General features: G+C 42.1%; 1 protein-coding gene across 26 annotated transcripts in view; it reads left to right on the plus strand.

Moving 5' to 3' along the window:
* ABLIM1 (actin binding LIM protein 1) overlaps positions 1 to 18,255 on the plus strand; it is a 786,962-nt gene that overhangs the window by 689,390 nt on the left and 79,317 nt on the right. For 10 of the 26 annotated variants that reach the window (XM_069239295.1, XM_069239292.1, XM_069239280.1 and 7 more), the window contains 4 exons: positions 6,378 to 6,422; positions 9,247 to 9,282; positions 10,434 to 10,605; positions 14,795 to 14,917. In XM_069239295.1, coding sequence (XP_069095396.1) covers positions 6,378 to 6,422; positions 9,247 to 9,282; positions 10,434 to 10,605; positions 14,795 to 14,917 — 376 coding nt within the window. The remainder of the gene's footprint in view (positions 1 to 6,377; positions 6,423 to 9,246; positions 9,283 to 10,433; positions 10,606 to 14,794; positions 14,918 to 18,255) is intronic. The other 16 variants (XM_069239300.1, XM_069239301.1, XM_069239289.1 and 13 more) reach the window with 6 other exon arrangements.

An 18,255-nucleotide genomic window follows, 5' to 3' on the forward strand; every position in this document is an offset into this window, starting at 1 on the left:
CCGTAGCTGACGAGCGGCTCCATTGCTTATGCAAAAGGCAGGGGTGGCAGGGGGCATTCCTGCCTGATTACACAACCCACCTTGTAGCTCTTCGATATGAGCCAACCAGTTTAGGCTCCGGCAGTGAGATCTGTATAGAGTAGCCTAATCCATGCAATAAATCCACACCCCAGTCCAAAACGCTTTGTTAAACTATAGAGAAAGCTCCACTGTAAGCTGTCAAAGGCCTTCTCTGTGTCCACCTCAAAGACCACAGCTTTCCCGCGATCATATGTGTCGGCCTCCAGTACCAATAGTAATCTCCTGAAATTACTTACCATGTTGCGACCAGGGATAAACCCCGTTTGATCTGGGTGTATCAGGGTTGTTATGTGAGAAAGAAGTCTAGTGGCAAGTACTCATCTGATAATTTTATATCGATATTAAGCATCGATAATGGCTGATAGGCTCTAAAGTCCCTTGCTAGTCTCTCTGGTTTCAACAATGGCACCACCAGTGCTTCCCAGGTGGATGGTGGTAGGAAGCTTGTATCCTTGACCGCTTTGTATGAGTCCACAAGCTTAGGGGCCAGGTCATCCACATAAAAGGCATAAAACTCGACCAGGAACCCATCTCTTCTTGGTGTCTTGCCTCGTGAAATTAAGATATACTCTTGAAGTGACAACAGCAAAGTTTACAGACCATTCATGGACAGGTTTGTTTATGTGGACTGAAGACTAGAAAGAAGCACATGTAATCACATTTCACTCAAGTACAAGAAGGTGAGGTCTAATCAATATAACCAATATAGGTAAGAAAAGTAATGGGAAATTGTAAAAAGAAATCTGTAATTTGCTTTGATGAAGTGACAAGGATTTGGATCAAAGAGATTGACTGAGCGTGTTCCACGTGGATTGCAGCAAGGCTTTAAGAATGTCCTGCCCAGAAGACTCATATTTAGGCTAAGTAGCCTTAGTGGAATTCAACGGTGAGATTACAACAGGCGTAGAGCTAATTCAACAACAGGCCACAAATTTTGTGGTGATTGTATTCACTTTTGAGAAGACATGAGTGACCAGTGATTTCTAACCAGGATCAGTGCTAATGTGCAAACTTCATCAGTGACCTTGTAGAGCCAAGGGAAATGAATCTGTAGATCGCATTCAGGTATACCAGGGAAACTGTATATGCAAAAGAGATACTACACTAGAATGATTAGAAACTCTGCCAATGGCTTTGAGAACTGAACACCTGAAGAGTGACAGAGTGATAGTAGTCAAGCTTTAATCCTACTAAGTGCAAAGTTGTGCAGTTGGGAAGCACTGGAGAGAAGCAGGATAGCGTAGAAGATAATCAATGGTCACGTATTTATTAATTGATTAATACGTTTTTGGATATGCGATAGAAGACCCCACCAAGATTACAAGTGTTCCTTACAGGAAGGCAGTCCTGAAAAAAAGCTGGAACGCCAAACTTGAGACTGCCAAAAGACATATGAGAGATGGCAGATGCAGTGAGTCACGAGCACTCTGGCTTCATCTGGACTTTGACCATGCATCCTTCGACTCTCATAAACTCATCACAAGAGGAGCTCATCAGTCTGTCCCCCTTTACATCCTGGGCTACTCCACCATAATCATCCACTGCAGTGTGTTAAAGCCTAACTGTAGTAATTATTGGTGTTTCAGGTTAAATTCTGGATACCAAATTTGCAGATATTGCAGGGGACAGCTACCAAGCCTGATGCAATTAGCAGAGAGAGAAGGCTGATAAAATAGAGACATTAGAATACTCCATAGGCAAATATATGCTGATGGATCTGGACACACGCCAGGCAAAGTGCAACGCGAAAAAATGTCCATTGTAACTTCGCAGCTTATTACAGCACGGATAATTTTTACATTATACATTTTACTTTATTTGCATTATATTTTTACATTATATGTTATTACATCAGAAGTGCCTTTGCATTTGAGGTAACCTTGCAAGTATTACCTCCTTAACCGTTAATACCCCCCTAATAACCCTATACACTCCAGTCCGTAAGCCCTAAAACTCCCTGTTAACGATATACACTATCCATTCCTGACCCATAAAAAACTTTTACTGACCCTTTATAAACAATTAAAACCTTAACCCCATGTTTTACCATTCATTTTTTAATTGATTACTTATTATTTATTACTTAAAATGTAAAAAAACTAAAATATTTTTGCTTAATAATTACTTACATTTAATCTAAATTTCCATTACATTTTTAAATGGTATAACCTTACCAATATGTATGCCTGATATTATATCAGGCATACCTGACCTGAGAAGTAAGAGACTGAAATTGTACTTGTGACATTTTAAAGACTTCTGATGTAACTTCAGTGATGTAATGAATCCCAATGTACAGCCTGCAAAGTAAAAGTAACATTCCTAGGGGCCTCATTCTCAAAGGTAAACTTACACTTTTGTTTAAGGTTACAATTTTTTGCAATTAACAAATCAGTTTTACAAATAGCATCTTTACGACTATGGAGTCTCCAAACTTGTGGCAGAGACCCCGCCCTTAAAAAGCTAGGCGCGGAAAGATACTACTCGTAGTATTGCTTTATGAACTGCAAAAAGTCAAAAACTTGCACAAAAGTGTAAGTTTACATTTGTGAACCAGGCTCCACGATTCTGGAGGTGAGATTCATTAGAGAAATGCTCAGGAGTAATATAAAGAAGTTCTTCACAGAGAACGGTGGCAAGGTGGATAGTTGTCTTGCATTTATAGCTGTGGCATATGCATTACATGAATCTAAAAAAGCGAGGGTATGTTCACAGAGGAGTAATGAGAATGTGTGGCAAAAGACAGAACTGGAGACCAAGTGTAGTTTTCAGTGTCGTTATAGGCAAGGGAGTGGACTGACCTGAAAGATCTGGTGGTCCTCATGTGCTTCCAGCTTCTATGCTTTGTTCCTCATCTCATCTAGTGAAAGGCAAACACAATTTGAAGCACTCCTTGCTCTTTTTGGTTTTGGTTAACCCAAAGTTAAGGTTGATTTTTGGGCTTTCTTTGTACTTGTGAAGCTTCTTAACCTTCCGAGGTAGAGGAAATTACCTTCCCTGAAAACCTGGCACCTTGGGGTATGCTATCCCCACACCACACTGCTGTCGGATAGTAGGCGCTTTGTTTCCAGTTTTCTGAGATGTTGGAGCATTTCAGGTCCAACCAGACGCTAAACGAGGCCTTCTGGCAACATGTTTAAGTGAAGAATTTTCAGAGAAAAATTAATGTCAGCTAGAGTACAATGTAAACAACACCCCTATTGGCGTTTTGTTTGTTTTTCTGAGAAAAAAAGGGACTTGTTTCTGAAATCTAATTTTTTTTACTCCTTACACTTGCAGGACAGTTTATATCATTTCCCACATGTGACCACCATTATTTTTATAGCAGCCCTGGCCTGCCACTGATTGCCCCCTCTCTAGATCCATCTCTCGATTCTCACAGACCTTATTTCCCCTGTTCCCTGCCAGTGAACCCCACTAATTTGCTTTTTAGTTTCTGCAAAACTCAACTACTTGAGTACTGCAAGCCACGGTTTGATGTTCACATACATTCAGGTGCTGCACCCTGTCTGTAATAGTCCCCTTTAAGTATCCGCAGGTGTAGTGCCTTTAGGAGCTGGCTCTTTATATGATATATCAAAATGTGAAATATATTGTGCAAGAGTCCAGGGGTTCCCTTACCAGTGGACAGGGGCTTGCTCTAGCTATCCCAATGTACTCTTTTAGAGAGTAGTGTGGCTCAGCAGCCCATAGGCTTATCACAGAGAAGTATGAGATATCTGCAAATACACACACAGTAAATGAGACACACGACTCAAGAAGGAGATCCACACCAATTTAAAAAAATAACAAATATCTTTATATATGTGTAGGCACCAGAATAAATACAATCAGATAAATAAGTTTTGAAATATTTGTATGTTTCAAAAGTCGACAGTGCAATTTTCAGAAGCAGCAATGTTATCCTATGGAGAGAAGAACAAGTACTGCATTTGAGTATAGTACAGTGACTTAAGAGGCCAATCTCCTGGACTTTAGGAAATTATAGGGCAAGGGTCAGGACCACACTAACAGGCCACACCAGACGGCACTGGGGCAGCCAGGTGCAGAGATGTAGTACAGTGTCAGGTACCCACTGTTACTCAGTGGGGATTGGTCCGGGGGAAAAGATGCTGCAGGTAAGGACTGTGGGTCCAGTCGGGGTTTGGGGGGGGACCAACAAGTTGGTTCCAATCTTGAGATGTCCAGGATGTGAGGACATCTTGGGTCCTCTTCTCACGGGCCAGGGGCGATGGGTGCAGACGTGTCTTGAGAATCAGGTTTTCTTCACTGGACCCTTCGCAGTTGAGGGGGCCTTTGTGTAGAGGGTGCAGGTGATGTCGGAGGGTCCACTCTGGGCAAGTCCAAGGTAGGCTTCGTCTCTGGAGGGTTGGGGAGCCACACAGGTACCGTTCACTTCAGCCCGCGGTGTGCTTTCAGGTGTCTGGTCTTTGACGGTCCGGATTCCTCGCAATTTGTCTTGGGGTGCCTGCAAGATGCAGGAAAGCATCTCTGCTGCTCCACAGGAGTTCCTGGGTCTTTGTTGAAGGCAGGCAGTCTTCCCAGGCTCTGGAGACACAACAGATGCAGGGCGAATTAGCTTTGGTGCAATTCGGCGGGAGCAGCAGACAGGCCGGCAGGGCTGGGTCCAGGTCAGGTGCTTCTTTCTTTGCTTTTGCGGCTATTCAGTGTCCTTCTTCATAGTTCAGCAGGAATCTGCTTTCCTGGTGCCAGGGGGTCTCCTAAATATTGAATGCAGGGGAATTTTGGGGAGTGTAGTAGCCAGTGGGCTACTTACCCCTGGGGTCACTACATCCCCTATATGACCACTTCCTGTGGGAAGTGAACATAACCCTGTCCCAGAGTTCCTAAATCTTCCAGCACCAAAATGGATGATTTCTAAATCTTGTGTCCACATCAGGCAGCGCACCTTAGGGATGGGACTGACCTGAGGGGTGGAAACACTTTTCTGAATACTAAATTTCCCACCTGTCCAGGTGCCAAATAGGCCCTGGGGCATGGTGGGCCGGCATCTCTCCTTTTAGTGAAGCCAGATTTACATACCAAGGGTGGTGGGCTTCTTTGAATCCCCCTGCCTTGAAATGCAGATTTGCAGGCCATCCTGTTGGATGAGGTGTGTGTAAATACCTCGCTCCAGAGCAAGCTTTGTTTCTGACCACCCGAGAGCAAAGGCTCCCACCATTGGGGGTCAGAATCTTGTCTGGTGGTGGCAGGCTGGCTAAAATCAGTCAGTCCACACACTGGTAGTTGGTAGGTTTTATGGGGCACCTCTAATGTGCCCTCTGGGTGCAGGTATTAATAAATCCATCACTGGCATCAGTGAGGGTTTATTAATGAGACAGGTTTGATACTAAACATCCCTTTTCTCAGTGAAGCCATCATGGAGCTAGGGAACTCGTAGTGACCAGTGTCCAACATGTACTTAAAATGGCTTCCCTGTTCCCTTGCTATGTCTAGGAATCGACAAAGACATAGCAGGGGCTTATCTGCTTTTGCAGATATGCCCTCATATGTAATATGATACACCCTGCCTTAGGGCTGTAAGGCCTGCTGTAGGGGTGAATTACATATATTATAGGCAGTGTTAGGGGACATGGCACACAGGCTGTGTGCCATCTCTTGTTTTCACTTTTAACTGCACCAAGACCGGCTGTCTATGCCAAATGTGAAATGCAAGGATCGTGTATTACATGGGGGTTTGCTGGATGCGACTGGTACTGCAAATTCAGGCAACACAATATGGGGCAATAGGAAGACCCAAGAAAAATCCGGTGCCCTTGAAATCCTGATGGTCTCAGACACAGCCACTCACATCCCAGGCTTACCTAGCAGTGCACTGATGTACTTAGACATGTGGCTGCCTAGCCCAGGGCGCTGCAAGTCTGTTGTGTTCAATTAAGTGTTTTGTGGTTTAGTTTACTGCATTTTGGTTCTTTCAGAGCACATTACGCTTTGGTTCATCATATTGTGATTTAGCCCAGCAGCATACTTCGGTTAGTCGCATCATAATAGGGCTCTCCGTGGCGTACTGTAGTCCTCCACTGCATGTGGTTTGGTCCGGTGTATCCAATTTCACCGCACACAAAATAAGCATGACAATTTCTTGGCATGACTGGGTTTTGTATTTCTTCTTTTGAAACTGCTTATTGCTCTCTGGCATGTACTCTCCCGTCTTCTACAGCAATTAAATTCTTTAGTTCTAGAGAAATGCCACTATAATTTCTCTTGTGTGATTCAGGAACCAAAACATCTTTAATACAATCTAACCCACAGTGAAACCAAACTTTCCTTCTCAGGCTCAGCGCTTCAAATTTGACTTCTCACCCGTGCACGATGAAACAGTAAGTTGGCGCAAACATGTAGTTTAGGCCTGACTCTGTTGGGTTAAGAAGGATGTTAACACATTCACAGGCAGGCAGCGACTTGACCGGCAGGTACAATGGTTGCCTTTAGCTGTAGCTTGATTTGAGTGCATGAAAAAAGATCCAGGTGTCAGACAGGTAAATGACTGTAGCCTATACACACTAGCCTTTCATAGGTACCACATGCCCAGAACGTTTATAATTCTGTAGGTCATGCTGCCCTGTGGGTTTAGGTGGAATTCTGCATGGCGTAAGCGTGGGGCACTAAATCTATGGCTGGCAGGCCTGAGCTTGATATGGACCCTGAGGCTCTTACGTCAGTGTCCTTGAGGGAACCGCCTCCCCTACTCCCTGTTAGTCTTACCACCTCCCATTCCTCCAGTGCGGTGTGGTATCTGCTCCTGGAGACAATTGATAAGGGTTATGGGGACCTGATTTGGGTGCATCCAGGGAGGCCACGTGAGAGCATACAGTTAAAAAAAAATGCTAAAGCCCAAAGAAAACCTAGATCTTTACGTTGAAGTGTTTCAATTACATACTGAGCAGGAACCCTGTATTATTTACATTTGTGACCCAAAATATGAACTTACCACAAAGGTCAAGCAACTATTTAAGAAACTTTATACATAAAGAAAATATGGTTTCCAAGTACAAGGCATGAAGCCATCATGGGGATGCCCAAGAACAAAGAAAACCTTGATGAAATTCATTCAACGTAAAGTACTCAGAGACAGTGTACGCATTTGACAGTGCACAACTAATTTACACCTCTTATAGCATTTGTCCTCAGTAACAATATAAAAAGTCCATCATTTTAAATCGTTGTTGTCATTGACCTTGTTTGCGTATGGGACCAGTATACCGTGGACTAAATATTGTCTGCCAAAAATATTGTGTCATAAATACTGTTTGCTAAATTCCGTACATTTGGAGTTAAAGAAAATATACAACCATGAGACAACATTGTTATAAACAATATTTAGGACTTGATATTGTTTTCCAAACATATGTTTGTTATAGATGTTCTCCCATACAATCCTTGTTGGTATTAGCCTCTGCGGAGCTGCTCTACTGTCCAAGTACATTGGCAACTTATCACAGACCAGCTCCAAACTGGATGAATTGTCCATGAATGTTGGACATGACTGAGTGATGTTCAGCTTCCTCTCTTACAACAACAACATCACAATAAATTGAAACTGAAATGAGGGCATGTCATTATTCTAAGCCTTTACCTAGAGTCCCACACACCAGAAAGTGAACGTTTCCCCAGTGAGTACATTTATGTCTGCACTTTTTGTTTGTGAGTTCATTCTGAGGTGAAAACCTTTGGTATAGATGTGCAAGGGCCTGTGTATTGTGTAGATCATTGTGTAGAATGTGTACTGTGCAATACTGCACCACGTAAGGATTCACTGCAGAGTGGACTTTATCGCACTGCCAGACCCCATGTGTGTGACATCCCACATAGACTTCCAATCCACACAACTTTGGGTAGGTGTGCAGAGTGCGCAGAGCCATCTATAGAAGGCACTGTGCACCCTAGCCCATGCGTCCTACCAGCAGTGGTGCTCTTGTTCTGTTGCACCATGTCCTGTTTCTCCCCACCAGGTTCTCATCACTAAGTCATAAATGTCACAGAGCATCTCCTTGCAACCCTTACACATTCTCTAATTACTTATATCACTGCTTCTGGGGAACTTTCTACTTGTTGTGACACTCCTTTTCTCCCAGGCTCAGTCTAATTCCTCAAACAATCCGCGTACGACTGATGCCTGGCTGTGAGTGAGCTGCTGCAAGATTGGATGTCTCATTCAACTTTGGGAGTTGTACCTTCTTACTCCACCATACTTGTGGGTGTGGAGCAATTCTGAGTTCCTACCACACCAAAAAAATGGTCACCTTGGGTCATTTTCTTCCTGATGTTACCGGTTTCCACATTCCACAAGGTTTAAGAATTGAGTTCACGAAACAACAGTTTTTGGCTCATAGTCTCTGTCGGGGTGGGTTTAACTCTGGCAAACAACTGACTTCCTCTCAGGCCTGCCAGCCTTTCAGAGACACTGACCGGTCAGCGGGGTGGGGAGGTGTTTGCAGTCCTTTGCTGCATAACATATACATCCGTTCAACAGCTGGAGTCCGCATTTGCTTTCAGTTACTTCCAGAGAGTAGCAGGAATGTGCTAAAATTATTTCCATGTATCCTAAAAATGTAAAGGCAGCCTCTTTCTTCATGTGGGACTGGAATCCGCTGCGCATGCTTCTAACACGAAGTGAACAAGAGTGATGTGCTGTACTAACCTGCGGCTTTAGTGTGGCCTCCGGCATCAACGCAGCAAACACCCTTGTTTCCTGTGAGCCAAGAGGTCAAGCTGCTTATAGCAGAGTGACATCTGAAAATGTGCTAATGTCTGTCTCTGAACTTGTACTTCTGTCTGAATTACAGTGTACGTCCTGCAGCACACAGCAAGGTCAGCCAGTTAATGCGTCCACTGCGGAGATCTGGGTGCAACTTGTAGGTCACATGTTTAGATCCCACGAGAGCTGTCCCGAACTAATAAAATTATTAACATTGAGGTAATAACGAACCTTATTATTTTAAGGCCACAGAATAATGCAGCAGCGGTGTGCACCATATGAATTATCAAAATACTCCACTTAGTTTCCCAGAAAAGATGTCTCTCCCTTTTTTATTTTTTCTCTCTCAAAAGCACCATCATCAAGGGTGCACAGGCATGCATTAATGCGCAGACGCAACCGCATGGACTTATATCATATTCTGTTTTTTTCCTCGTGTCTTGCAGTCTCCTAGGACGCTCTCGCCCACACCGTCTGCAGAGGTAAGTTCTGTGTCACCAGGCTGTTTTAATTGTGGCTAAATGATTTTGCAACTGTAATTGGACTTTTCATCCTGCTAATGATTTATAAAATGTCAGATTGTATCCCCATGCCTTTTTTTTGTTTAATAACAAATCAATTAAGTTGAAGAAACTGAAGTGATGGCACACAGGTCCTAAACAACTGCTTGCCTAAACCACGAATGCTAAACAACTAAAAAGTCTCTACACCGAAGTACTGAACAACTACTGTCTAAACAACGATTTTGCCTGAACAACGAATTTTAAGGTAAGTTTTAATTTTTTTAATGGTTTATTAGTTGTTTAGAATTTATATATAAGTTGTTTAGAATTGATTATATATATACATATATATATATATATATATATATATATATATATATATATATATATATATGTATATATATATATATATATATATATATAAAAATTCTAAACAACTAATAAACCAAAAACTTATCTTAAATTTCGTTGTTCAGGCAATCGTTATTCAGGCAAAATCGTTGTTTAAACAGTAGCTGTTTAAATAGTTTTTTAGGACCTAGTTGTTCCATCACATATTCAGAAAATATTTTCCCAGTGGTGGATCTCTTTTCCCTAACACCCCATCAAATATGAGAGTGTTCCCACCCCATCTCCACCCTCAAAACACACTTATTCGTTGTGCCCTTGATTCCCTTGACAGAAGTACATTTGTAAGCGTTTCCATCTACAAGGACTGTCTGCAGGGGTGTATCAATGTTGCCATATTTATGGGTTTGTGGGTGTTCAACAACTTTTGTCCATTGGCCTATCCAGAATCACAAATCCCACAGCAAACCCTAAAGTGTGTGAGTATGGAAATTCTGATATACTGACTCAATTTGCAGATATTTTTAAATTAACAATCTATCATTCCTGATTTTTCTAATCAGGATTGCAGATCTCCTCTCACAAATTAATTATTTTGCTCCGACAAGAGTTACACTTATGAAATAGGTGACCATTTACACTTCAATGTTCCTTGGAAACTGTAGGTTTGCTGACAACCATTGTTTTGGCATGTGTCTAAGACACTGTGGTTTGTATAATTGTGGTTGGGTAGATTAATGGCTTTCATACTGAGGTTGTACTTTATTTTCCTTGGAATGCAGCAGGTGGAGTATCTTTACTGTGACCTCTCTGTGCCCTTCCAGGGTTATCCAGATATACGTGACCGTGTGCTACACAGATCCACCAGCCAGGGCTCCATTGGTTCCCCAGGGTACAGTCGTCACAACTACACACCTACAGTGTCACGCTCTCCGCAGCACTTCCACAGACCTGGTAAGAGCATGTACTCCTTCTTTCCACACGCCTGTCGCTGGCACAGACGTCTTGTGCCAAAGACTTCTAATGGGGTTTACAGGTCTGAGTTTGCCTCTCCATTGGTCACCATGTTTTTAAGTTTGCAGGATGGGCAAGACTGTGAGACGCGGGGCGGGGGAGGAGGGTGATAAGATGGAACTGGAAGGCTTGGTGCCTTTTGGGCTGATACGTGACAAGGTTATCACAGCTCTGACAGCCTTTTAGGAGTACCAGAAGACCAGCAGATAAATCTACAAATTTCCTAAGAAGCTGTTCCATTTAATCTAAGGCAAAGACACTTGCACATTAATTTTCTAGAAGCCTAGAGTGCCAACGCTTCCAGTTTTCAGGAATTCACTAAGGTCCACACAGCTGCATCAAAACCTGCCAAAATTACTTTTTTAATGATTTGCAAATGTGTTTTGGTTTGTCTCATTTTAAATCTGCTAATAATTGCAATGCATTTCCTGTCTGTTAATTACCGAGTAGTAAAAGGACATCAACAAACAAGTAACACCCACCCCTCTACTTCGTTGTTACTGATTTAGTGAGGTCACAAATGGTATTGTCCCTGCAGAGTATATTTTAACAGAATAAGATAAGATATTAAGATCTAGTACAACGCGACTACAATTCTGGCACATGTCCTACTGTAGCAATATTACCATTAACATAGGTAACTATATTATTACTGTCATTTCTGTACATCAGCCACTGTGGTATTACCGCAATTCCGATAAACTGCTCGACCATCTTTCTTGTACACCGGCCACAGTATGTTACCTCCTTTTCTGTGCACAATCAACTGCATTACTACTATTTTTGTTTTGGGACCTATAGACAATACCACTATGCCTGCACAAGGGACATTGTACCACAAACATGCCTGTTGTTAGACTACTGGTACTACAACCACTCCTGTGCATTGGCTACAAAACGACTAAACTCTTCAGTTTAGGAAGGAATGATGCCTACTTTTATTGGCCCTATCACCATACAAAGCAAAGATTGCATTATGTTTGGCATACCAAATAATATAGGTTGTGAATCTCTTTGGGGGATTGTTAGGACCAGTCACTTCAAAGCCTGCACCAAAATGCACTGTGTACGACACAGAGAATATATTGCACACTTTTGTCACTAACGAATTATGAAGATTATGGCCATGATTTCCCCCTGGCTTTCTGTTTTACCAGTTGATGACAAAAACACCTGCTTGCACACAAACTGGTTTCAATGGCTCAAAAAGAGCTCCGCATCCTCTTCCCAGATGTATTTCTTTCTGTGCTAAGGTAATTTCTCAGAAGTCGTTCTCATTGTTTTGTTCCACTGGTAGCAGTGATGGAACTGGAGAGAGATCCATAGCACAAGGAATAGAAGCCCATGATACCATCTAAGATGAATCAGTAGGTAATTGTAGATGAGGTCTGCCTGGTGGCTAGATTTGTGGCTGTGTGGCCTCACCACCATTATTTTATCCAGACAACGCCACTTACCCAAATGCACCAATCCTTGGAGCATCGCTCCTCCTTACTTGACTTCAAGCTTAACACAGTGTGTAACAAATCCCAAGGAGTTTCAGAGCATTGAACATGAGAAGTCTAAGTTAGTGTAGACCGGTATAACAGAGATGGCTGAGAGTAGAATGTCATTTTATAGACCTCATGGCCACCTAACTGGATCTCATTACTTTGGATAAGACGCACACCACTTTAGATGTCAGGGCAATATTATGTTCCTGACCTACAAAAGATGCAGTCACCAGGTGTACGTGGCCTTTTCTGAAATTAAATGGGATCCCCAATACCAAATAATTGACTACCTAGTGTGATTATTGATTAGATTGCTTGCCACTTTGCATTTGAAAGCTCATCCTCCAAAACAATCTGAAGGCATTGTCTACCACATATAACTACTTCATAAACTACACACGTCCCCCCGCTGGAGATCTGTAAGGCTGCAACTAGGTCTACTCTTTATCCACTTCATCGCTAGGTTTAGTTTCACATAAAAAGAAGCTCAGTGCTGCTCACCATTCAAGGGGAATCAATATTTGTTAGAGAAAATAAAGACAATACAAATAATCAATCAATATTCACAGGCCGTAATAGAAACACTACTAAGTAAAGGCTACAAGAAAGGATCAGTTTTCCATACTTAGCCAAAGGTTTGATCTTACTGTGTGCCAAAGACTACGCGCAAAGACAGAGCACAAGGTTAAACCTTAAGTTCGGACCAGTGGTTGTCCGTGGATAAACTCCTAAGGGGCACTCATAACCCAAGATGAACTTTATTTCCTGCTCTGGCTATGTTCTCAACTAATTGTGGTGGACAGACCACTGTGATTGGAGAGTACCATCGTTGCAGCTGTTATAATCAATGGAGCAGCCATGTTCACTTTTTGAGAGACACAGTCTGAGCTCTGCATATACAACATTCCCATAGCTGAATCATTCTGACGAAGCATTGTGGGAGATTAATCACTACACCAGCACTAAGTGGTTGCCATATTTTAAGTTTAATGGAATCTTAGAAAGTGTTAGTTATAAACACTACGGTGGAATGCATTAGCACAGTGCATTTGGGAATATACTAATTGTTATCCAGCAGTGGCAAAGTACTTCATCCATTGGTCTGCTGTAGTGTCATTTACATTTTGCTTCTGCATAATACAGTATACAGCATGGGGCACAAGCTCAGCCCCCTTCATTCATTGGCTTAACTGATTCTGAGTGACAACATTCTGCTCTTGCACAATGTGCATATAAATGCACAGAGGTGGTCGGTCCCCTTCAGTGCTAAGGAATAATGATGCAATGTGTGCTTTTACACAAAAGATACACAGCTATATTGGCTTTTAGGCAATGCTTGTTTTCTTGCAATAAATCTCTTTATACAAAAAATCACTAATAAACAAAATAAGCATTGGCAAAGCCAAAGAGTCAGCAGCCAACACAAGACCTACTTGTCTCCGTTTAAGGTTTACTCCTTGCCATATTTTGCTCTAATGGTGGATGTCCAGGGGAACAAGTGTGCAGACTCATATAGATGACGTCATTCCCTTTTAAGGTTACACCAAAAGTATATGCACAACTGAATATCATGGTGCCCCATAGAAAGAAAAATACTCGGAGATCGAACGCTACAATGAAAACTATTCTTTCCAGATCTTCAGCTGATAAGTCTGCATCACGTGCAATAGATATATGAAGCTTTGGGGACACACAGAATTACAGGAAGGTAACAGGTCCCTTTTTTATGGGGAGTGTGATGGATGCTTGATTGAGAGAAATGCATATTGTAAAATGGAATACCAATGTGAATGTGCTGTGCAGTAGTAGAAAGATGTAAAAATATGCAGATGAATACTTCAGTCATAGACAGCCACAACTTCCACCTTCTGCATATTGTAAATCCACAACCCATCCACTGACAGGGTATGTCTCTTGCTTCTCAAAAAGCTAATTTGTGGCAGCCTGTGGAGTAACACAAATCCTGCCTCGTTTCCATTGAGCTAAGGACCTTCTCCCGCACACATGCTCATGTCTCTTGTATCCTCTGAGGACGCCACACATGGAACATTTATTCTGCATATTATAAACCATTCCTCTCCCGCATGTCTGAATGTTGAACATTTTTTTTAGCTATTTCTCCAAGTGGCTTCAAATAGTACTTCCTTCCTCCTTTCAAAGAGTAAGAAACATGCATGCCATGTGTGAAACCTTGGATCATGTCCAAGCATACGTCTCTCAAGGGAGGGGGCGGTGTAGCCCTCGTATTGCTGAGGGGTGTCACTTAACCCTGTCCCTCGTCCTCTGAAATTTCAGCTTTGCATGAAAAGCAATGGATTATAACATATAGCTCAAATGCCTATTTACTTTAACTGTGATGACGTCAGACTGAAATGTTGAACATTGCTACATGTTTGAAATGTCCATGAGCTTTGCTTGAGGTTAATGTATCCCTGGACTTTTTTAACCTTTCTTTCTTCCTGCTTTTCAGCCTGCTAATTGTCAATGCTCTTTTACTTTGACTCCCCTTTTCCACCTCCCTTATGTTTTGGTTTCATTTTTCTCTCTTTTTCATTGATTTCTTTTTCTTTTCTTTTTCTTTCTGTTTTCACCCTTTCCCTCCCATCCCACCCCTCCATGTTTCCTCGCTGCCGCAGAGCTGCTCTCTCCTGGTGTGCAGCGGGTATCACACCTGCGCACTAGCAGTTTCAGCTCCACCCACAGTGACTCTCGCCCTAACTCCCCCTTTCGACATCACCACTACATCCCCCATGTCAAAGGTAAGGAGACGGGCCTCTGTAACCAGCACACATAATACAGGGAGATTTGTTAGCGTTTACAGAAAGGCTAATTGGGTGGATCTCCCAGAAGTAGCCCTCTAGCTGTCAGCATGTCTTCAAACTGTGCCATTACACTGGTGGTCATTTTTGAAATGACATAACATCTTTTTCCGGAAGAGCTATGTCATTTCCTAATGCCCTCTCTGGAGAATCCGGAAGTATATTACATATTATGAACGGGCCCAACACTATCCTCTTGCTGAAATGAATACAACTCTGCTTTCTTTCAAGTGTCAAACAACACATATAAGAAAATAAAACAATCATTCATTTCGAATTCCCATTGGTTCTTTTGAATGTCTCTCATTTAAACGTATCACCTTTTTCCAAATTTACAGCACAGCAGTTCTTTAGGAAAAGCTGAAGAAATAGAAGCACCTTGCATTGAACAAGTTAAAGTGATTATATTTTTTATTAGGGCTCTGTTTTATGGGAGTTATGCGGTACACAAGTACCCAAATCCAGGACACCCATTGTGTACATTACATTTATGCAAAAACAACAAGTAGAGAAATTATTGGCGAACAGTCTTGGGTATGCATGTAGCTCAACACAGAGAAATATGTGATGACTTACTCAGCTTCCAGGTTCAACTCTTGCCAACTTCATTGACCAGCCCACTGACAACAAAGGAAGGCACAATTGCTCTGCGTTGGAAGCCAGTCGTCTTCTTCAGCCAAATATGTGTCCTATACCCTCGTGACCATGACTACGATGCAATGACTGCGGTGACATCTGCATTGTGGCTTCTGCCTTCCAAACCAAACCCTGGCGGTCCCATTTGCAGGAATGGCAGAAGTTGTTGGGGCCCAGGTCAACATATTGAAGCGGGGCCTTCATAGGACAGGACGTATTTCCAGATGTCCTATAAATAAAGAGAAGATATCGCAGATCCTTCATCTGGCACTATCTAGTGGTACTAGCCCTGATAACTGCGTCATCAGTAATAAATAGGGCAGCTTTTCTCTAAAATCCATAAATACGTTTTGCAGCATCATCGCAGGGCCCTCAAAAAGCGCAGGGCCTGGGCAGTAATAACCCATCGGCCCCCCTCCTTTTGATGGACCTTTTCATTCCTGTCAGATACACAGAGGATAACGTGATGTAATGTCTTCACAACAGTGGTGGGCTCAATATATCCCATCTGTGACATCTTACAGATGCATAGATACAGGCAGTTTGGTGTAACGATGTAACTGCTCCACCATAGGTCACCACCAGCTAGACATAAGCCTAGCCAGATATAGAGGTCCTGCACACAAGCACACTCTGATAAGTCTGCCCCTTCGTATGGCCTTTCAGGTACAGCCCAGTTTTACTGGTACTGATGCAGCCTTCAAGCAGACAAAGACTGACTTACTGGATCAAGGTGAGCCCAAGCCTATCGCATTCCACCCAAGCTGGCTCTCATATATTGAGCCACTAACAAGCAAATACGGAAATAACAAGTCCCATAGGCAAACCAAGGTAACACCAAGTCTTTATTGCTATAGTTCACAGTAGTCTTTTTTTTTATTGTTCTCTATGTTCCAACCAAACTAGTCAACACGTTTCCACACAGTCACGGGCACGCGAAATTCGACATTGACTCACATGCAGTTGGACTCACACCAGAGCCCTCTAAATAGTTACTCCTAAAGTCATGAACGGTTATGACATATGTCTGCACAGTTAATAACTTAGGACACTGAAGGCAATTAAAAAAAAATACGGAATAACTCATCTGTAAGAATCCTCATCCACAAACACTTCAATTAAATCAAAGCCCTGGTGAAGTTGCGGCAAAATAGCACCAGACGAAATGCGTGTTGGGTAGTTTTAATGGTACTAAGAGAACAATAAACTGAAAAGACTACTGTGAAATATAATAGAAAGGCTTGTTTGTTTTTTGGTGTGTTTATGGGCTCGTTATTTGTGCTGTTGAGATTTGTCCTGATTCTGGAGAGCATGGGTGGCTGTTCTCTTATCTTTTTTAAGCACTTGTGAAAATGTTTCTTGAATATTATTGCAATGCTGTGGGATAAACAGTGTGTCAACACAACTCTGATCACCAAAATAATTGTAAGCAAATGGGAATGCCCGTCAGTGGGTGCAAAGACCGTTATACTCTTCAATGCTGGCAAAAGAACCTAACTTTCGACCACCTAGATTTTCATCCAAAATATAACCTGCCATTGCTGCAGGTGGCACATACAATAGTGGATCAGCGTCAAAGTGAAGGAAATTAACATAGAATTATCTCCAAGTTCCCATAGGCCAAACAGAAAAACATTATATTTGTGCAGACACATATGTAAAGAAATATCGGATTAATTCAAACATTTGGAATTGCCCTTCTGCTTTTCAAATAGTGCAAAAGTTATTAAAGATTCAAAAATTGCTTTTTCATTGTGGAATCGATTTAGCCATCATTACATGGTTTCTAATTGCATCTCTTTAATTATATTGAACCGGTAGTGCAATGCATTTACACATTAGAAAGTGTGTCTAATAGTAGTAGCATAAAGGCACGTGAGAGGGTACAATGGCATGTACAAACCACTCATATACCTGCCATGTGATTTATCATCTCTCCTTGAGGTTCACTTGATAAAATGATAGGACTTTGCTGCATCTTTACACTTCGCTTATTCTTTAAATATGCATACATTATTTACATATTGTTATTTTTGACCTGGGTTTCATCTGTGAAAAGCGGACAGCTGATTTATTGAAAAACCTCTGTCACAAAGTCCTTCAGTGTAATATGTAATATACAAAGACGGGCACCTCCAGCCCATACTACATTGATGCCTCAAATGTCTTATGATATGAATTTGAACATTGATCACAAGAAAAGACAAAAATATTGAAGTTGTCTTTGTGTAACTGATATTTCCACTGGCGCCCAGGAGATTAGAGGGTAATTGAGGTAGACCTTGTACCCTTCATTCCTTGTCCTCCATGGAGGCTCATTGGAGAACAGCACAGGGAGTGTTTGAATGGAGGAGCTAGAATATCAGAGCCTTAAGGTTACTGTGAAGAAAGTCCATCCCTTTATTAACACTGCCATGTTTTGTCACAACAATAAGGCTTTTGAAGCGTGCAAACGTTTTGTTAGTGTTGAGTCGGCAAAATCTGTACACGCACACACTGCTGCCATGTTGTGTCTTTGTGTGTTGCATGCTAGAAATGCAAGTGTCAGTAACTTAAAGTGTTTGTTAAGTTGCAGGACCAGGCTACACTGGGCTAGAGTGCAGGTCTGGTGTTTACAGTGCCCCTTATACCAATGCCTTCCA

This window comes from Pleurodeles waltl, chromosome 6 (genome assembly GCF_031143425.1).
Source record: "Pleurodeles waltl isolate 20211129_DDA chromosome 6, aPleWal1.hap1.20221129, whole genome shotgun sequence".
NCBI lineage: Eukaryota > Metazoa > Chordata > Amphibia > Caudata > Salamandridae > Pleurodeles > Pleurodeles waltl.